Raw genomic sequence first — 21,473 nt, 5'->3', positions numbered from 1 at the left:
AAAACATTTGAAGTCATTTTCAGTTCTTCTCTGTGAAAAACTGATCGATTCTTATGTCTCATAATTCGTTTGGTAAATTTGTTTTGGTGGCGTCATACGTAGGATTATTGGTTGTTTTGTGTATTACAATGTTTGTTCCTGTTATTTCTGATAAAAATGGTTGTTTACTTTTGATCTTGAACTTTTCTGAACTAGGGGCAATTTGGGGTCAGTCATAGTATTTCTGTAGCTGCAGGGGGACTGATGGTGACAAGCTGCTTTACAATCTGTTCTGGTTTGTCAAATTTTAGAGAGCCTGGAGCGTTTATTTTATGGCTTGAAATTTTGCTCTTTTTAACGTGTATTTTCTTTCTCTCTCTAGGATTGCCATGAAAAATTAACAGCAACGACATTATGGTTTAAACTAAAAAACGTGATGTCAAAGTAATGATCTGACGTTTTATGAAATTCTTGACGAGGACGTATCTGTGATAATTTCATGTATTCCCGAGATACAAGTCAACCGACGCCATGTCTCACCAACGCGAGCGAGATTTACGTAGCGCTTTCCGTCCAATCAGTCCGAGGCCTGCAAGCCCTTTGACAAGTCCGCGACAACGACCGGCTAACCGGGAAAAGCTCCAGCTTCAACTTGAGGAAACGGAAGGTGCAACAGCACGACAGCCTGCTAATACCGGACTGAGCCCTGCTGGGGCGCCGTATCGGAATTCAGGATGGTTGAGTCCAGGTCCGCAACGGAATACAGCAGCAGGACGCATGAGTCCGTACCGGGGCACTGGATTCCCTAGCCCTGGACCACAACGTAATACCGGCCATCTCAGCCCAGCGCCACAGTATCGATCGCTGCTGAGTGAGCCGGTGGATAGTCCGGGGTCTGGTTACAGTACGCCAGCATCTGGACGCGGCAGTCCCGTACACTTTGATGGATCAAGATCTGGGTCTGGCCATCTCAGTCCGTCGCCGGCATACATATCGCTCAGAGGAAGTATTGGACAGCTCCACAGTGGCGCTAGTAGTCCTGTATCGTCGGTTGGGGAGCCTCAGTTTCATTTTCCACCGATACCCGGACAACAGTCAGGGGGACCTTCTATCAATCTAACGATCAAGGAATTACAGCGTAAGTTATATTCAATCTTCCTTTTCCTCCATCCGGTGATCACCGCTTTTTGTTGAGCACCTGCGATGATGACCACCGCAAACAAACACTTTGTTGCATGTGATCATGATCCAGGTTGCAGCAACAAAAATCACTCGTTTGCGGGGCACTTAACAGTACAAGCCTCTTAATGGAGCAAAACTTCCCTGTATCTTCACAGCTAGTCAACCATCAGTGCGTTACAGGTTCTCAACCAATTTTACTTTCCATAATATTTCATAAAATTATTGTCATTCCACACATTTGCATGTTTTATGATACAGTTTGTCTGTATTCTTTTTAAAAAACTCATATGAATTGCATGGGTCTGGCATGTCTGGTGATTCTGATGAGACAAATCGAAAAAACGCATGTATATGTCAGCAGTTTGTACTCTTCCCATCAGTTATATGGAAAGCTGATGCAAATCACACATCAGGAAACTCCTACTCCTCACCAATCAATGAATATTTTCAAGAGAGAATGAAGCCAAGTCGAATTATATGGGATGTTTTCCTAATTGAATTGACTATGAGTGAGAAAAACCTTTTTTGTGTTGAAGCATGATTGTAGTCTGGATTTCAAGCTGCTGCATTGAGTATCAAGAATTAAGAAAGACTAGTCTTTATTGTCTCTTGGCAAGGATGAATTAAGGGTTGACCATTGGTACCAAAATTTTGGCTAGAACTTGAAATCATAAAGCAATTAGAACTCCTTCAAATCGTAGTGAATGCTAGTTTCAAGGGTGGGAGTCTGTTCTTTGTTTTCTAGAGAACAGACTCCCGCCCTTGAAACTAGCATTTAGTTCATTTGGAAAGAGACTGAGTTCTAATTGCTTTAGGATTTGGAGGTCCAGCCAAAATGGCGGTACCTATGGTCAACCCCTAATCCATACTTGCTCTTGGTTATCCATGGCCATGGGTCAGCCAGCTGGGTTTAAGTGACATCTGTCAATTTGACGTCATTGGGAGATCACTTCCTATCTGTTTTCTCTCCTACACTGAATATCGTGCATATGTTCCTGTACTGAGCAATAAATTATATGTAAATGCATGTAATTTCTGTATATCGTTGTTTACAGTCAATATTGCCAGACAGAAAGAGACATAACATTAGCAAATACTGGCTCATGCTCAATACATGTAATTAGCTGAATGTTGTGGGATATTCTGCATAAAAATCTTTCATTTTCAGACTGCACAGTGCAGAAGATCAAATGTATACCAGGAAATTTTTGTGTTTTAGCCAATAAAAGTAACTCTCTCGGGAGTTTGTGTGCAGGGTCAGAGATACGAACGACCCTTGGTTATCCCAGGATGGCTTTATATGCATGCTAATGCCAAACTAATACTATTAATGATGTACATGAATGTACCGTGCTTTAAAAATCAGCTATCTTGCGTAGCATTAGCAATGAGCTGCAGCGAATGCAGGTCTGATTTGACCTTGACCTTAGCTCTGATTTGACCTTGACCTTGAGAACAAACTGGTTCCCAGACCATGTTTGAGAGTTATCCCTTAACTGCTTTGGCACCTTGTGGAGCCGGACACCTTTGTACATTACCTCCTGCCGTACAGTTAATTCTAATAGTCAGGAGATCACTGTTAATTTCAATCTCCTAGTGCAATTTGCCTGTGCAGGACGTAAAAAATATCGAAGTCAATGACCCATCGATTTGTCACCAATCAATGATGCCCCATTTAGCGATCAATCGAAAACATGTATCATTTATATTTGGTACAAATCACACTTTTATCATCCATGTCACTCCCGCCTCCCGTGGGACCATGAGGTTATTAATGTAATACATAATTGATGGATTTTAAATAGTTGAACAGTTGCTGATGTGATTCAATGATTTAAATGCTTAGTGCCTTGCAAACAAGTGATTTAACCCTTTAAGTGCCACCGTCGCCGAATTGCGACGAGCGCCTATGCGTTCAGTGGTAACCAGTGGTGTTCCAGTTGTGTTGAGCTGTGTAGTTCCAGCTGTCCCGATCCACCAGGCTATGGAGAGGGGCGACATAATCTGAAGCTAGCGTTACCCTTATCAATTTATCCTCCGTACACTGTGACAGTGAATTGGCTCTCTATCACTTGAAGAGGTGAAATATCGTCCGACTCGCCACCAAAATCGGTAGCGAGAGGTCGTATCGCCATTACCTAGCTAACGCTGCGCGAATCAATGCAACAACAACAACGGCAACAGAGTAAATATGGAGGATATGTACCAAACGTTGCCGTGGTCCGTTTTTCCTCTGAAGCCTCCCCTGTAATGTGCTGGAGGTTCACTTCTTGTGGGAGAGCGAGAAGGCCATTGAGAGCGGGTGAATATCGTTTGATATTATATAATTTTTTCGAATATTTTGATTTTAGATGCTACATGTTTTCTGATTTGCATCCTTGACGAAGCCACAAGGTGTTTATATTTTCTCTGCCATACAAAGTGTGTGTATTATTGGAACTCTTGAGGGTACTTCATTAAAATTTCATCCTGTTGGACACTTTTAAAATTAGCCGAAATCGGATCAATGTTGGTTGTGTTTGTGTAATCTTTACCAAAGGCTTTCGACATTTTTCATCCTGTTAAAAAAACCTTCCAATTCAGAATTTGCAAAAACTCATTACTTTTTACTTGACTTTTCAAATACGTCGTGTATGTTACAGGTGGCACTGTCTTTTCTTCCTTCTTCAAAATTAATCTTTCAATTGTCCTTCTAATTTCATTTTAAAACAGGTTGATATTGTTATTTAAAGCAGAAAAAGGTATTATTTTCTGTTGAATTTTCACTCTTGAATGTACATCTTACTATAGGATGTACACTTGACCTATCAGGAAATGAATATGCAATTAAAAACCCGGGGCCATTAAAAAAAACTGTGTCATTCTGTTGACACTAAAAGTGTGCATCGACTTGGAGTGAAATGTACATGTCATAAAAATTATTTAAAAACTGATGTAAAGACCAGGATGAATATATTGAGGTATCAGTTTCTGCATATGTGACAAAAAGAAAATGATATGCTGCCAACTATCACAAAATAGTCCTTGGGCACATGCGCTTATGCAAGTATCAATTCGTGTCTTGTACCCCCCCCCCCCCTCCTCAAGGGTACGACACCTTATCACCCTATAACGACATCTTAAGGCTCAAGCATCACCCTTTTTTCACCAAGGCTACTTTTTCTTTCGTCAAGACATCACCATCAACAAATAAATCAGTTGTCACCAGGCATCATATAAAGTAACCGGACTAATTTTACTGGGTAAGGCTGTATGTGCGACAAGACATCGACACATTAGCATCCTTATTCTTTCCAGCTTCGCCAAATTTTCACTGAAGGAAATATAAACACTACTCAAGCATCGGCAAAGATTAGTGGTGATAGCTCAACTACCCTTGAGGAGGGGGGGTACAAGAAACGAATTGATACTTGCATTAGCTTGACTTGCCATAAACAGGAACCCAAAAGTGTACCAAGCAGTACTGCAGTGCGCGGACACTATGAATGGAAATAGTGCTTCGATTGGGGTAGACCCTCTCTTCTCCCCCTGTCCACATCTCGTACGCTCTGGCGGCCCGGCCCCCTCCCCCTCGGTGCGTACATACTGTATGGGCGGCCCCTTATTGCATGTAACATTCACGCAGAAACCAGATCATGATTTGTAGGCAGAAAGTTTATATAAATCATCTACACAGTGGCCCAGAATTATTTTCCCTCACACAATGGATACACAATAGAATTCTATTGTCCAAAGAAAAATAATTCTGGGCCACCCTGTAGAACCCCTGAAGCAGTTGACATGATACATGGGACTAGTACATTGCACTTTTAACATTGCTAATTGCTGTTGTTGGATATCACAAAATCTTTTGATTGAAGGTTCTCATCTTCCATTCTGTGTATGTTCGTTACCTTGCTTGTAGTACCAATCATGAAGGAAAGGCATTACTTATTCATTCACTCCATTAAATGTTACAAGTGAAGTGTATAGAAGTCAGTTCTTTGTTCACTATCAAGTTACAGTTGTTTTTATGCATGGGCCCACGGTGAACTCGATTAGTGATGGATTGACGACATGCTTGTGCGCAGAAAAAAAGTGTGAACACGACAGGGCCTTAAACCATAGTACATTCTAACATCACATTGACATACAGCAGAGTGACCCTCTACAGGCCTACGCCCTTCGTTATTTGAAATATGTAATTGAATTAAAAACTTTCTAATTGTGTAATAATTAGATTTCAACTTCCCCATTGTGTAGACAGCTATACAAATACTTTAGACACCAAAATTTCGGAAAATTTGTATGCATACAACTGCATTGCACTACGGCATTGTGTATAACTGCATTTCTATTTTCCTGGAGCACCAGTCATTACAAACTCCTCAATTTCACCTTCATCGTCATCTCAAAATCACGGTGATTATGAATAAACACTCATTTCAACTGATTGTGCATCGCCCTCTGTAAAGTGCATGCTTGTCAATATTGGTTTCTAGCAGCTTTCAATTTACGGTTCTGAGTGTGTAGGAAGAGGCCATCTGGTACATGTACACATTGGAGGTGGATGTGCTGTGTACATGAATCGGACTCTAGTAGTTGACTAGATTACGCTGATCAATGCCGATATCAATGACAGTTGCTCCCAGTGACAGATTCAGGGGAGGCAGGGCGGGGGGACAAACACCACTTTTTGTCCCAAATCTGTATGAAGGACACTTAGTTCCCTTTACCCCCTTGTTAAACCTTTCGCTGTGGGTGGCGTGTTTCAGTACCGCCCTTGCACACGCAGCGGCACAGTCAAATGCTTCCAGCTATAGAAAGCACACTACAACAGCAGGCCCTGGTGTCGTTCCTCTTCAAATCTTTGTGTGAGTGTACTTTAGAAACCATCCAAAGGCCTGTCGTGGGCGGAGGATGGAGAGGGGCTTCATTGGCATTTACTGTGAAAACCGAGAATCTGGACAACTAGTTATTGGCAGTTGCAAAGAGTAATAAGAATACATTTAAAGGTCAATTGGGACTTCTAATCCATGAAGAGGCTTCTAGATGAGTGATGTTGTTGTTGGTGCACGCCACATGCCCACAAATTATCGATAATGATATTTACCTAAAAATTATACTATTTACTTAAAAATTTTATCCAAACGTGTAGTAAAAAATCCTGTCTTAATGTTCTAACATGTTGATGTCATCTTGAAATAATATACATGTACTTTATGTTCATGTACATGTTGATACATATGCCTTCGCGTTGATCGCATTCAATGGATGTCTGGACCACAGACACAATAGAAGACAGTCAGACCATAGCAAAATCAATGCTGACAGTTTGTTTATTCATTGAATTTTTCATCATCATGCTTGTCTGCATTCTTTTTGCCGCATTTGTTCAACATACTCGGACACTCTATGACAAAAATATATCTTTGGCCCTATCACCATATCGAAAAAAAGTTAATTTTTACACAGTCAATGTTAATCATCACCGTGACGTTTCAATCATCAGAAGTTAGACGTGTGACTGCTAGATGTCTCATCGGCCAGACCTAAAAAGCTAGTTAAAGCTGGTTGTTTTTCTACCATTATTCAGGTTACTATCGCATGTGATTGTTTTTAGTTTCAACAAAATCTACGACAGTAATCATTTCATGATGAAAATTGTTTTAACACTTTCAAGCCCATTATACCTGCATATACGTGATTGTTTTACGCCAGGAGTCCACCGTAATTATTTTTTGCTGCTTTTCCCATGACCAGTCGTTATCCTAGGGCATCAAGCCCTTTGCCTGGAAATGATGTTGACTTATCCACTAAACTTGCCCGATATTTCCTTGATCCAACAGCAATCATAATAGCAACGCAGTAAAATGCCCCCTCCCCCTACAGACTGGCAATTTTTATCACAATGTGCAATAATTTATATTGCAATAATGTCGCACAGATTTGATATTCATTGAGCAGTCACTGATGATCGATTCTTGTTGCAGTTAACCCCTCTCACAGACAAGCAACTCAATGCACCTCCTTGCGGATTTAATTTGCCGCTACACCATTTGACGCTTGGATGTAATAACTTCTGTTGGGTAGCCACAGAGTTTAAAATGGATTTCGCATGTAGCGCTGTGTGAGCGTTGGCATTAATATGTTGACTTTAAATCATACAGCGTTAGCATCCAGGATGCGACTGCGGTTTATACAAGGGAGCAGTTCTATGAAAATATTTTTTTGATAGGAATATGTTGTAATTGCGTGAAAAGAGAAGCTTTAATATGGTCACTGGTGGTTAATTTATTGGTAATTTGAGCTTATGTGTTGGTCTCGAAAGTTGATGACCTGAGCTTGACTGTCTGGACTTTGTGAGCACATTTCACTTAAGGCAGGGGGGTCGGGGGGGGGATGTTTGGCCTTTTTCACTAGGGTCTAGAAAGTTGTCTTTTGCCGTACATGCCCATCATCCATATAGAGGATTAAATGACTTTAATGGTTTATTCAGAATTTTAACATGTTTAAGGTAAAACTCTTTTATGATGGAATTCGACCCAATTGAGAGTAATCCTGAAAAGCTTTATTAAAGTAAGTTTATGTCAATTCCATTTAGATTTTTTTAATTTTTGGACCATACCTGCATAATTGCAGTAGTGCAACTAACATACAGTGCATTTCATAGAAATACACTCTTTAACGCCGGAGGTCCAAAATGATATTCACTTTGAAGAAACGCCTAAGTAAATTTGTGTTTCGTACTAGAGTTCTGAGCAATGGGGAGGAAGTACTATGGCTGGTTTGATCTGATGGATCAAATTACTTGGAGGCCTGATGAAATATGTATTATTAGGATAAGACGTGATCATGCTCACACACGTAAAAATGAAAGTCCCATTGTAATGCATATTTTTGTACAAAGATAACCCGTTGATTTACGAATTTGAAATTTTTGCCTAGTTTTTGACGGAATATCTTGTACATTTAGTATATTGAATGCACAGGGCTTCTTGCAATCTTGTGTTGAATTGAATTTAGGCTTACGTCCATCATGCCCATTGGGTTCGATTTTACAAAAATGGATTCACTGAATGGATTTAGACTGTTCACATTCTTGTGAATGGTCTGTTTATGCTGAAGGCAATTGTGTGTTTCGTTGCGGAGTCTTGTTGATTCCAGTTATGGCTTATCAACAGAAAAAAAGGAGATTACAGTGGAATAGTGGTTGATAGAGCACCGGACTCATAATCGGGAGGTTGTTGGTTCGATGCCCAGAAGGATCACTGCTGTTCTGTCTTTGAGTCCTTGAGCAAGACACTTAATCCTAGATTTCTCCGTGCTTTGTATTGGAATGAAGCTGCGGTTCCTTTTACCAGTGGAGTAAAGAAAATACTGGCACATCCACCCCTGTTCCAAGGTTAGTCCCTAATAGGGCACTTCCTGATAGATCAAGGGAGTGCTTTTCCAAACCAGTCCAGTCCTTCCTTTCCTTCTACTAGCATATACCCGAGGCGCGGGCTGTTCGAGGTATAAAAATCGGATTGTGTGGGTGCTGGTATGTTGTGGGTTTGGTGTAAATGGGGTGCTGGTTTGTGAGTAACACTTTTTTTCATGAGTGTAATACTTCTTGAAAACGGAACTATGTAACCATGTACATGATGTACAGGCGTCCACAATGCTAAACCAATTCTCGGAAAACCAAGATGGTGCAGACTGGTGATGTACTCGATATCAGCCAGCGATTAGCGCCTGAATGGTTTAAGTTACCGGTGTGTGCGTAAATCTTGTCTCCCGTTGGGTACATTGTGTCCTAAGATGAGCTATTTGTGAATAAATGGCCGTCTCGAGGTGGAAAAGCAGCATTTTTCCTTCAGATATGGGCGCCGCCATCTTGCATGCTGGCGTCAGTGACGTCGATTGTGATTGGTGGATGATGCGCGCATGGAAGGGACCATTTGAACTGGACATCTGATTGGTTGATAGCGGAGGTGGGAGGTGGCTCGGCAATTTTCGTGACGGTAATAATGCAGAGAGATAACTGATGGACTTCTCGGCGAAGAGATTACTTGGAGCTCTCCAGTTGACGGCATCTCCACAAAATTGTTATTTATTCCAAAACCACCAAGATATTCGACGTATGACACCCTCAGTGACACTCTTACTTATGATCCACACCTACGAAACCAAAAGTTGCAAGAATTCGACGCATTTTCGAGGCCCAATTTTGAAACAAAAATCGCCTCCTATTTAGCGGCCACAACGCGCATTATAGTATAGATTCCAATTCAGTTCAATTCTCCATGACTATACACAGTGTGGTGCTGCCATCTATCTGAATCTTACTCACACACATACTGTGTACGTTTTGTCTGGGGGCATGTTATTGATATTCCGTTATAAACGTTCATCTGTGTGCAGTGCTGCCATCAAGCCAATGTGAGAGAGTGAGGAACTTGAGTTGCTTGTATTGGACTCGAGTGCAAATACCAGGGCCTGGTTCTGAGGGGGTGGGCCGGGGCAACAGGCTGCCTGGGCGAGGGGTGGGTCACTACTTTTTGTCCCAAATCTGCAGGAATAACATGTATTTGTGAGACGTTAAGGGCAGGCCCCCTTTAATAAGCTTTTTTCCAACTATGGAGAAATACACCAGACCTCCTGCCCCCCCCAAAAGGCTACTGTCATGAAATCAAGCAGTCAAAAGCAGTTTGTATTTTACATTTTTTATAGATGGCAGCACATGTGTTGTAATGGGGTTATATGAGAAAATATAGCAGTAAAGTACATGTTGCGGAAGGGTTAATCAAATATCAAATAACAGCCAAATTTAAATGTATTAACAAATAATCTATATCAATATGGTTCTAAATACTTGGTCAAGAGGTTGACCAGGCCTTATAATTGTGAGTTCTCGTTACGAAAACATTTTTGTTCTTGGGTTTCATACACCACGAATGAAAAGATAATGCTGAGTCTTAATAGAGCTCACAAGCCACTCTTCCTCACCGCGTTTGGGCGCGAAATTCAAACCTTTTTAGCTTTTTGAAAGGCCTTCTCTCTGGCACTTGCTGATACGAAGGCCATGATATAAATGTAATGGCATTGGACATCCCTCGAGCCCGTCAAGAAAATGAGTTCCAGAACACTTCAGAAGCTGTACCAAAACATATCGTCCAGAAACTCTCTGCCAAGGCAGTTGACCTGCACTTACATTTCTTGTCCAATTTATCATCCAGGGAGACATTGAATTTGTCACAACCAACACATTTGAAGAGACCAAGTCACAATCTCTCATCATGGTCTTGGATGCATAACAATTTACACTATGTCTCCAAACAGGGTCACTGCGTAGTCAAGGTGCAATGGTGTTCTTATTGTTTTGCCCAATGTTTAAGAAAACATACATGTATGGATGTCCTTGTCACGACCACCATATTGACAAGAGGAATTAATAATCAGGGTCATTTCCAGTTTAACTTTTCTACCAACCAGTTTTGTTTCATTAGTTTTGTTCTTGTTAACTTCTGTTCTTGTTGGCTCAAGTTCTAGTGGTGTGCCAACCTGCTGATGAGATCCAGGGCAGACTGCATGGGCCCATATAACAAAATTATGGACGAAACTAGTGAAGACCGCAAGCAGGGATGAGTTGTAATATAAATGCTTGTACATGTACATAACATGTACATTAATAGTTATACCAGATTCGAATGCCAGACTTCCTTAGTTGTAGTAGTGCATGGTCTTCGCTAGTCCGGGTTAACAGATTACGAACAATGTTCCACTAGTAGATTTACACTTGTTAGCTGAAGGGTCCTACCTGACAAACAACTTCGAGTTGGAAGATTGAACGACCAGCTCTTTCCATGAAGATCTTGGAAGTAGGACCAAGAAGCTTTAGTGAGCATCTTAGTCTCCTTGATTAGTTATGATAATCATTACAGCTAATTAATTATCTTAGATTTGTTCAAAATAGATTATGTACAGTATTATTCAGTCCACCAGTTACTTTGGTGATCACAGCATTTATATTGATATTCTTGAGAATAATGAGATGACCTGGACCTAAATCTTAACATCATACTGATTCTGGTGTCAAGTAACCTTCTCTTTTTACAAATGGTCTTTTCCTTGCATTCATCTTTTCACAGAAGAAGATCTTCAGGCCTGCCATTAAAAGAAAGATCACGTCCAGTGTGATTGTTTCCATGCCGGCTGGGTTACATTATTGCAATTTGTTTTCAGAATATGTAGCAAATACACAATACGATACTTCACTCTGCCTCCCTTTCCTTTCATTCAAAACTGCTTGAGCAGCTCCAACCAAGAAAGCATGCATCCCTGACTACTGTGCACTACTGCCACTGGGCATAACAGAAACGCCAGACAACATGTTCATCGCCACATTGTTGGAAACACTGCGGATAATCACACAGGAATTCGACGTTATGACTAAATTAAAAAAGGCAATTATGATAACACCGTGAATACTAACAAAACGTGGCTTTTTGACAGGTCTTCTGTGATAAGAAAATTTTTATATAAATGTAAAGGAAAAAATAAACCCTACGTTTTTTGGAGGCACAATTTCACAATGGATAGCTTCTACTCTCTGTGAAGGCTTGATGCTAAAACTTTTCCTTTCACAGATGATCTAGACCATGCATGAGAAGAACTTGTAACATTTTGTAAGTAATTGGCTCGATGTGTCAGCCAAGTCAAAAGAAGATGTTTTCTCTAACTTCCACTGATACAAAACCCTAGGTTTCAGGGGAATCTTTGCGCTATGACAGAGTTCGATAACGTCGAAAACTGTTGTGACGTAACTGACCGTCACCACCTGCCTGGCCCATTGAGTTTGGCGTCCCACCCATAGCCATAGCTCGTCGCAACCCACCAGTAAAGGCTTATCCTAAGCGATTTTTCCTTGTCCTAATTTTGCCAAGAACAGGTTCATACTCCATTGAACACACCGATTGTGATGTGACATTGAACGCTGATATTTGATTTACGCCGTGGAGGTTTTGACACGATGGTGGCATGCAGGTAATGGGCTAATCAAAGATATCGGCTATGCATGTGGAGGTCAATAAATTCGTACTCCATATTGAGATTGGTGTTACCTTACAAGACCGCATGGGCTTCTGTTGGTAAAAGCCAAGTCCATATTATCAGCTATCATATGGCAGTGAAGAAGCAGATTAATAAATATTTGGCTGCCAGTAGGGCAAGCTCACTTCTCAGAAAAGTTACCAGCCCCAAACTTGGGTGGGGTGTCTCTCAGTAATTGGCATTAAAACAACAATTACATGTGACATAGCTTTGTCACAGTGCACTTTGCTACCTTCTTTCAATGTCATTGCGTGCTAAAATATTTGAAAAAAGAATTTGTCACTCTTAATTTGAGACATGTACTGTACCAAATAAATTATCTGGTGCACTTACTGTACTTGGTGATTTAAATTTATATTTAAAACTCCACAGCTATCCCCATTAAACGAAATCTAACAAAAAGCGTTGATGATATACCACAATTTCAGTAAACCATTTACATCAGTCATAGAATATGTCACCTACATAGACCTTTCAAACGATGTCATTTTGATTTCATAGCCTGTGTTGAAATTAAACAAACCATTTGACCTGGTTATCTGTTCCAGCCTGACCATTTTGGATTAGCGTGTAACCTTTGAAAAGGTTTGCAAAATAGTCGGATTGATGTTAGTCGTCATTCAAAAGTCCTTGAAACCCCTTCACTACATGCTACTGATAAAAGCGGATGATTTTAGCTAGTATGATTTAAGAAAATATCTATTAAGGCCAACTTTGGGACTTACAAATGCAGCTGTCCTTAGTTGAGAGCTGCCCTGGTTGCAGAGGTTAGATTCAATGGAAATTGTCCATAGTCGAGAGGTGACTTTATTACAGAGGTTGAATTCAATGGAATTGACCAATTAGGGATCAAATGTGGTGTACTTGATAAAGAGATTGTCCTTAAGACAGGTTGTCCTTAATAGACAGGTGTCTGCTATTTGAGGTTTCACTGTTTATGTTCAAAGATTCCTGAGTGGATCAAGGACTTCAACAAAGAGAGAGCGCTCTGCCCACACATTAAGAAATATGTTTGATGGTAAAATCAATGATACAAAATTCTGTTAACTTTAAAGATTTTCCTGGTTTGATTTCTTTGATATTGCTTTGGCTCGTTTTGCATCCTCTCATTTAAATTTTCAGTATTAGATGACATTAAAATTTTTGCCTCGATATCCAAAATAAATTTAGTCGGCTCCTTGCCTCAAAATTTGCAAGAGAAGTGACTATTGCAGCTATATTCCATTCTTAGATTGTGAATGTCTCGAGCGCCTCTACAGAGGACAAAGATTTGGTACAACCTGTAGAAAGCCACATTTGTTTAGGACCTGATATATGGACGAAAATAGTAGTAGCTTATGTACTTTTAGGTGAAAGAAACGAGACAAAGTCATATTGAAAAGTAAATCTTATCTGTCACATCTTTTGTGTAATGTGAACGAACCAGTTTGTCCAAGAGACTGATATTTGATGTATTGAGCCTTTAGACATATTCTGTTGATCTTTAGAGATATCAGGTCACTTTGAACATATCGTAAATGTTTGGAAACTATGATATTGTTTGCGAGCTGCTTCAAGTGTGGCGTTTGACCGGCAGTTTGTCATGATTGATGAAATTCTCAAATTGGCTCTTGCCGGTCTTCATATGGCACGTCTTTTGCGTGGATAAATTTGGTTTAACAGCATGTGACCCCGTCCTCGGCCTCGGCGGGGGTTGATGAGTCCATTGGGCGCTACCAAAAACTTATTGATTTGAAGTTCCTGAAAATCCTGCTAGTCCTGAACCAGTTAGTGGTACAAATTGTCACATAGAGTGACTCTTCCCTGAGAGTCATTTACCTGTGATTTTAAGTTGCTGGTCTCAGAAGATATGGTTTCTCAACATTCCAAACAAATGAGAGCGTAAAATCCAGTGACAAAAAATGTGTAAAACTTGTCACCTTAACCGGTAGTTCTCCTATTATATCAAGTGAAGGGTTAACTGTCATGAGTTCTAAATCATAATTGTCATATCTTACATAAACACCTACATGCTTGAGATCCCCACCCCTGGCTATTATCTCTTTATGAATATGATGAACAACAGTTCTTTGACCTGACTCCAAAATGCAACTTTCTAAACATTCAATGAATGTTTAAAAGCAACGGTCTATTATTATTGCACCTTTATTGTCAGTGCATAATGAATAATTTTATTTATATGTTCGTTTGAGCCGAAGAGACGTTTCTATATGGGAAATAATTCACCTCGGGATTTCTTTTGCTTCGATCCCGATCCGATATTTCGTTGAATAAAATGATAATAGGGGTGATGGGTGCTACGAGTTTTTACATTTCGTTGAAAACAACTACCAGTTGAAAAAGTATGGCTTCAAAATCATGAAAGAAATCATGATATGTCTGAAGCCAGCCTGTAGTAGGTCATATTCGTCTGTTTGAATAAAATTCGGTGTAAATATTGTCGAATCGCTATGCCTGACACCCCTATGGCTTAATGCGAGGTGACTGGGTACGGGCCTTGGTGGTTCCAAAGGCCCGTTGGGAGTATTGTAACCCGGCTTGATGTGTGTTGTGTGGCAGCTCTATCAACTCAGCGACTCTGCAAAATCTGTGATATATCTCGACAACGCAGGAAAATGGCGTAATTTCAATTCAACACCGCAGCAGTGCCTGGTTCACGTCAAGATTCTAATTATTCAGAGTTTAGATTAAATTCGAAGGATAATTAAGCGGTAGATTAACTCCCGAGTAAAAATGTGGCGGTCGGCTTCTGAGGAATCGGTAGAAACACGTACCAGTATTAATCAGAGAATTTTAGGAAAAAGAGGTAGGTACTGATAATCATGCATTAAGGTTTCACTCTAGTTGTAGATTAAGGTCTCACTTGATAGATTAAGGTCTCACTTGGTAGATTAAGGGCTCTCTCTTTAGATCAACGTATGTAAATATAGCTATTTCTATTGATTTTTGTGTTGTATTTGCTTTCAATATTGATTGATTTGCGTTGGAAGGCTTTCCCATTTCGATGGACATATTCAAGCCTTTTGACATGCCAGTGATACTGTTTACCGAAGGCCTCTATTACTTCTGTTGACTTTCAGCCATTTCAGTCCACTATAAGTTATGATATCAAGGCCTAGCTAGCGGGATGGACTCATATAACTATTGATATGGCCCCTTTGATATTGCATTAGATTTTCATTGCAATTCAATCTTTCGGCCCATGCATATCAAGGTATAGCCCATTTCATCCAGCCTGCGCATCTGGTATAATGCTAGTAACTATTATTACGGGATCAGTGAAAATGATAAAAAGCCCAGTATTTCTTTTCTAGTATATATGTATGGTTGATTGGTCTATGATTGTAAGACTTAAGTTTCAATGATCTACGACCTTTCCCAAATACTCAAGTAAGGCTCCCAGATGAGCGCATGAAGTTTCGATACCATTCAACATGTTTAACTAGGAGAGGAAATGGGTTGGTGCACCACCTATTGGCCTGAAGATCAGGATATCATATTTTGGTCTGGCTTATGTGTTGGTTTCATCGTAATTATTGAAGCGGTCTTAGATGGATGAAACTAGAGTCATTGAAAATAATTTTGCAGTGTTTTGAATTTTTGGAAAAGAGGTGAAAGAATTAGCCCGATTGAAAAGTATAAAGATACTGCAGAATAACTATGAAAATAAGTAACTTTAACTATACCACTGTAACTCTACTGCGCGTATATCATAATTGAAAATTATTTCTTTATGGATATAATATCGTGCACAACCGTCAATAAGGTATTACTGTGTTGGACATTCAATTTTTTTTGCGTCTACCACACGATATGATATTTGTCAATTGTTATAAGACTACTCAAACCAGCGAGTTTAATAGGCAATTCAGTTTTGATCAATGTTTTCTATAGGTACCGTTGATGGGCATTGTGACTCTGTCTGACATATCAAGAAATTGCATTAAAGGGGTACGTCATCCGTATTTACCGGTGGGTCTGGAAAATAGAAATGCAGCTACAAAGAATGCTATAGGGCATGTTACCATGCATGCTAATTTGCTGAAACTTGCTGTGAAGGGAGTGCTGCAAATATACATCCAGCAATGTGCACAATCATTTCAAAGAACGTTTGACAGTTTTCTGATACACGAACATCCCATGACTGACCTCCATACAGAAACGCAGTAAACTTCATAAGTGTCGGCCATTTATCATCTTGAGCCACTCTTCCTTTAGTGATTACAGTTGTGTTCATAAGTAACCTTGCTCGAGCACTCATCAAAATCAATCCTGATAAGGGAAAGCATGAAATGGGCTACAGATTAGATTCCTTCCTCAAGAACACATCAAAGTCAATCCTGATAAGGGAAAGCATGAAATGGGCTTCAGATTAGATTCTTGGATGTATATTTGACAAGTAAATCAATTATGGAAAATGGCCACATTTTGCTTCAGCCCAGATATGTCTCAGGCTATCAAAAAGTAAACCCTAAATAGTCACCTAAATCTACAGTAACTTCTCAAGTGTTAAATTGACATTGTCGTGGGCCATGTATTACACAGAGACGTTAATTGGATTTAGATTCTTGTCATTGGGCGATGAATATGGTTGTCATCAGTTTGACTGATTGCTGAAGAACAAAACGCGATGTCTCAATCCATTCCAAGACCCATCAGAAAGAAGTACAAGTTGGCGCACCAGTTTAGCGAAGTTAGGCACGAAATTCGAGGTAAGGTGCTTGTACAGTCTGTGTCAGAAGAAAATACCTACCTTTGAGCACTTTTGATGTATGACCTGTGCGCAGTTTGTACACTGCTACAAAGCGCTTAATTAGTGAGCTTTTAAATGTGGCGGTTGGAATGCTCGGCTAATGTATCTATGGTACTTTTCATACCAGTACTTGTTCAGAAAACCTCTCCTACTAAGGTCAGATAAATTTGCCCCAAATAATTCGTTTTGGCCACCTCTGCATTTTGCTAAGTCAGTGCACCTTATATGACCTTGACAGTTCCCCAGAACGACCTCAGGCAGTGACCTTGAGATCTTATCTAAATGACCTCCAGGAGATTTCTCCTTGTTCCTCCTTCTGTGCCTCAGGACAGGATAATCCAGGCTATTAAATGTACTGAGGTCACATAAATTTGCCCCAAATAGTTCGTTTGGCCACCTCTGTGTTTGTACAACGCATATATCCCATTAGTGGGCCTGAAATAAGCTGATCCCTGATGCCCGGAAACAATGAATGTTGATAAGATGGTTTTTGGAGATTTTCATGCAATATTGATATGATTTGTTACAAATTGGGAGGATATAAGCATGGTTGTAATACTATACTGACACAAAGTCAAAAGTAAACAACATTACCATAAAGTGACATTAAAATGAAATTATGGCCTTCAGATGACCTTGTCTTTGGCTTCAGTTGTTGGAGCTGGTGGACAGAAATATCCTTGACCTTAGCTCTAGTTGTTGACATTGTGGACTGAAGTGAACTTGAGTCTCGACTTGGCTTTAGTTGTTCAAACTGATGTATTAAAATGACCTTGACTTTGGCTATATTTGGTGAAGCTAATGAATTAAAATGACCTTGACCTTGGCTCTACATAGAGTTGTTGAGGGTGACAGACTGAAATGACCTTGACTTTGGCTTTAGTTGTTGGAAGTTGTTGTTGAACTTGTCTCCAGTTGTTCAAGGTGATGGACTGACCTTGAACACGCCGCTAGTTGTATTAGTTGCAATAAAATTATTTTTTGTTAGAGCTGACAATTAAAGAAAACTTTCAACTATTGCCATATTCTTCACTGTTAGTCTTCTTGATATCTTCCTATATCTCTGTGTTATTCAGTATCAATATTTTTCTGGACTCATTTGAATAGTTTCTGATAAATAGCCAAGGGGGTGTTGGCCATGTTGAGGAAGGCTTACAACTCCCACTGGATTGGGGTCATGTTTATTTGGCGACTCAGAAAAACAAAGACTTATGCACTTACACCATACGTTTTAGACGGTATATGCATTCTTTTCAAAGTGATAGGGGAATTCGTTTACTTTGGAACAGTTTTGGAAAAAATTCTCATAAAACTAATGGGAAATGGTGATTTTCTCAAGCAAGGTCAGGAAGTTAACTTGTGAGAGAGATAGTGGGATAATGTGATTAATGTTGCACATTACTGCAATAAAAATTGCTTGTCTGCACTTTGCTTTAGTGACATGGTTTTCATCCAGTGTTTCTGCTTCTGTATGCCTTTGCTCCTGTGACTGTGAGCATTTGACACATTCCACTATAATTGGGGATAGAACCCACAATGTTCAGGTCCCGCTGGTTTCCTCCTACCTACGGATAGTCTACCACAAATGGGTTGAAAAAGGTATAAATGATTGGCTAGACATACTGGGCCAGATTTATTCCATGACTTGAAAAAAGTTAGTAGCGGACACCGGGACATATACTGGAGCTTGCTTTGTAATGTACGATACTTACAAAGGGGCATACATATAGGTGTAGGAGTACTTATTTCTTTATCTGTTCTTTGTTGAACCACTCTGAGCCCATTACATATATTTACAAACTCATCCTTGGAAGAATAGGTGGGAAAATAAGTAGGCTCTGCCCGGGATATCATAATCCAGTTATAAGAAGGACAGTTTTCATAATAAGGCATATCAATATTCTGAGAAAGAATGTCCATGGGACACCAGGAAACACAGTGCACCAACTAAAGTTTTTGAATGAAACCGTCCGAGTACTATAAAGCATCACATGTTTGTTTAGAAAGCCTGTGGAGATTTCATACAGATTCAATCATAGATTTCTTGGGAAAAGGCTTTATTTGATGCGAATACGCCCTAAGGTGTTCATCCTGCTGGCCTGTAAGCAAATGTGCTCTCCATGATTTAATTCCTCATTGGTAAAAGTCACAAACGGACCAAATACAATGAATTCGTTATTGTTGACCATTGAGAGAAGGTCACTGTGGAATGATACATATCAGATGTTGCATTATTTTTCGATATAGATGAAGCTAATAATTTCATTGGAACCTTTCAAACTTTTAGGAGAAAACTTTTAGTTTTGCTTATCGACAATAGTAGGAGTGACTTAAATTCCTGGGTGTTCCTTTACAAATCACCAGAGGGAATCACCGGTACTGTTTTCTGTTGTAAAAGTGAAAGGTTCAACGGTTGTCCTATTGTAATATGACTGAACAATCGTCACAGTGACGATGGACATCAGGGGATGGGATTCTATTCTCAAAACTATCTCGGTGTCAGTAACCCTGTTGTGGACCAACCCCGGTCCTTGGTTACTCCAAGAAGCTAAAATGAGAACCCGAGTACTCATGTCACAGTCACCAATAAACAGGTGACATTCTTGAGTGGTGGAGTTAAAAGGAGCAATAACCAGTGCCTTCTAAGGGTAATTTACCCTTCCTCCTTCTTCTCTATCCTTCCTATGGTGTCGATTCAGTTGGGCAGCGATCCACCTCAACCAAAAAGTGAAAGCCTCTTTGACACACTTCAAGTCCTGTCTCTCTAAACACCACCATTTTGGCTACAACTTGAAATCCTAAAGCAACTCTTTCAAAACGAAGTGAATGGCAATTTCAAGGGTGGGAATCTGTTCTTTGTTTTCCATAGAACAGCCTCCTAGTAAAATGGGCATTCAATTCATTTTGATGAAGTTCTGACTGCTTTAGGAATTCAAGTTCTAGCCAAAACGGTCAACTCTTAAAGCATTATCATGTGGTGCAACCTGAAATGATTTTCACTCTTTTGTGTTGTGAGAGACATGAGAGAGATAACGATGACCTACCCTGTCCTTTTCGTCTCCTCACGAATGCCCTATCAGGCATTATAATGGCGACCTGAGGTTAACAATATAAGCCTACATGGTACTTTTAATAGGAAATTTAAAACTGTTAGATGAATGCAGGAGGAGCCATCAGGAGGACAATCTGTGACCTCAGGAGGGGCAGATCAGGCCTTTGCCTTTGTCCAGTTGTCAGATGAACAGAGGGAAGTTCTTCTTGTCAGCTATATGTTTGAGCCATAAAGCTATAAATGTCTCCATGGCTTTGTTCGATTCCTCGGTCCTGATTGCGAGGTGCTAGGCTCAGGCGATATCTTGTCATAAAAGTGATTAGATAATTTATGTGGAGACATCTCGACGGGGTGTTGTCACACGATTTGACCATTTTCTATGGAAAAGCAGTTTGTCAATCTTAATAATGTCCTAATGTGATTATAATCAAATGGGAATTTTGAAATGTGGCTTGGCTCCAGACTGGGCTTTTGCCATGATCCTTGTCACAATTCACCAGTTAGTTTAATTGGTGTCGACCAACTCTCACTGTAGGCAGTGCAACAAGAAATCATCAGACTTGAATTTGATTAGATACGCGCTGAATATAGATTTTGATGATGTCATTGTGTTGGACTAATATAAAAATACTACGAATGCCAAGATTGGTAACAACTGTACTTTGTTAATGTATATTCCCAAAAATTGATAGCTGGACTGTTATAATATTTCTTCGAGACTCGAAGGAATTTATATCTGACACCTAACATACAGTTGGTGGGTCCTGAAATATTTGATGGCATTATTCTTTAGAGAAGGAACTGGCACTAGTCCAGTTGCATACTTTCCAACAAAGTGGCTCGTTTTTATCAAAGGATTGGTGTCTTATTTTAAACGACTTGCCTAGGCCTCCCTTCACGGTCTATTTCTCGTACACCAAGAAGTTAGACTTAATGATACGGTACAAATCACATAGTGAACATCGCGCCTTATAACTTTATAGAAGTAAATAGCGTGATGACATAGGTTTCACAGAAACGGTAGCTTGAAATGTTATAGTGAAGGGAGGTTTGGGAATCAAAGTTTTAGAACCTAAGGGTTGACCATACGCACCACCATTTTGGCCAGAACTTGAAATCCCAAAGCAATTAGAACTCCTTTAAAATGATGTGAATGCCAACTTCAAGGGTGGGAGTCAGTTCTTTGTTTTCCAAAGATTCCCACCCTCAAAAGTGGCATTCACTTCAGTTTGAAGGAGTTCTATGGCTTTAGAATTTCAAGACCTAGCCAAGATGACGTTGCCTTTGGTCAACCCATAATGAGGTATACTGCCCTGAAACCAACCAAGGTGCTGATGGCCATGTTTGATCAGATGCTTTGTCTAAACCCAGCTTTCCTGGTAGCAATATATATATTGATGTCTTTTCACATTACTTGGAGCCAGAGTGAGTTGC

The 21,473-nt window shown here is 40.0% G+C and overlaps 1 protein-coding gene across 4 annotated transcripts in view; it reads left to right on the top strand.

Annotated features, from left to right (window-relative positions):
- Positions 1–447: 447 nt before the first annotated feature.
- LOC135485645 (muscle-specific protein 300 kDa-like) overlaps positions 448–21,473 on the top strand; it is a 143,608-nt gene continuing 122,582 nt past the window's right edge. For 2 of the 4 annotated variants that reach the window (XM_064767929.1, XM_064767930.1), the window contains exon 1: positions 449–1,117. In XM_064767929.1, coding sequence (XP_064623999.1) covers positions 511–1,117 — 607 coding nt within the window. In that variant the 5' untranslated portion in view covers positions 449–510. Of the gene's footprint in view, positions 1,118–14,777; positions 15,041–21,473 lie in introns of those variants that run through there. The other 2 variants (XM_064767928.1, XM_064767934.1) reach the window with 2 other exon arrangements.

This window comes from Lineus longissimus, chromosome 3, assembly GCF_910592395.1.
Source record: "Lineus longissimus chromosome 3, tnLinLong1.2, whole genome shotgun sequence".
In the NCBI taxonomy this organism is placed as follows: domain Eukaryota; kingdom Metazoa; phylum Nemertea; class Pilidiophora; order Heteronemertea; family Lineidae; genus Lineus; species Lineus longissimus.
This window is presented reverse-complemented; position numbering and strand designations above follow the sequence as displayed.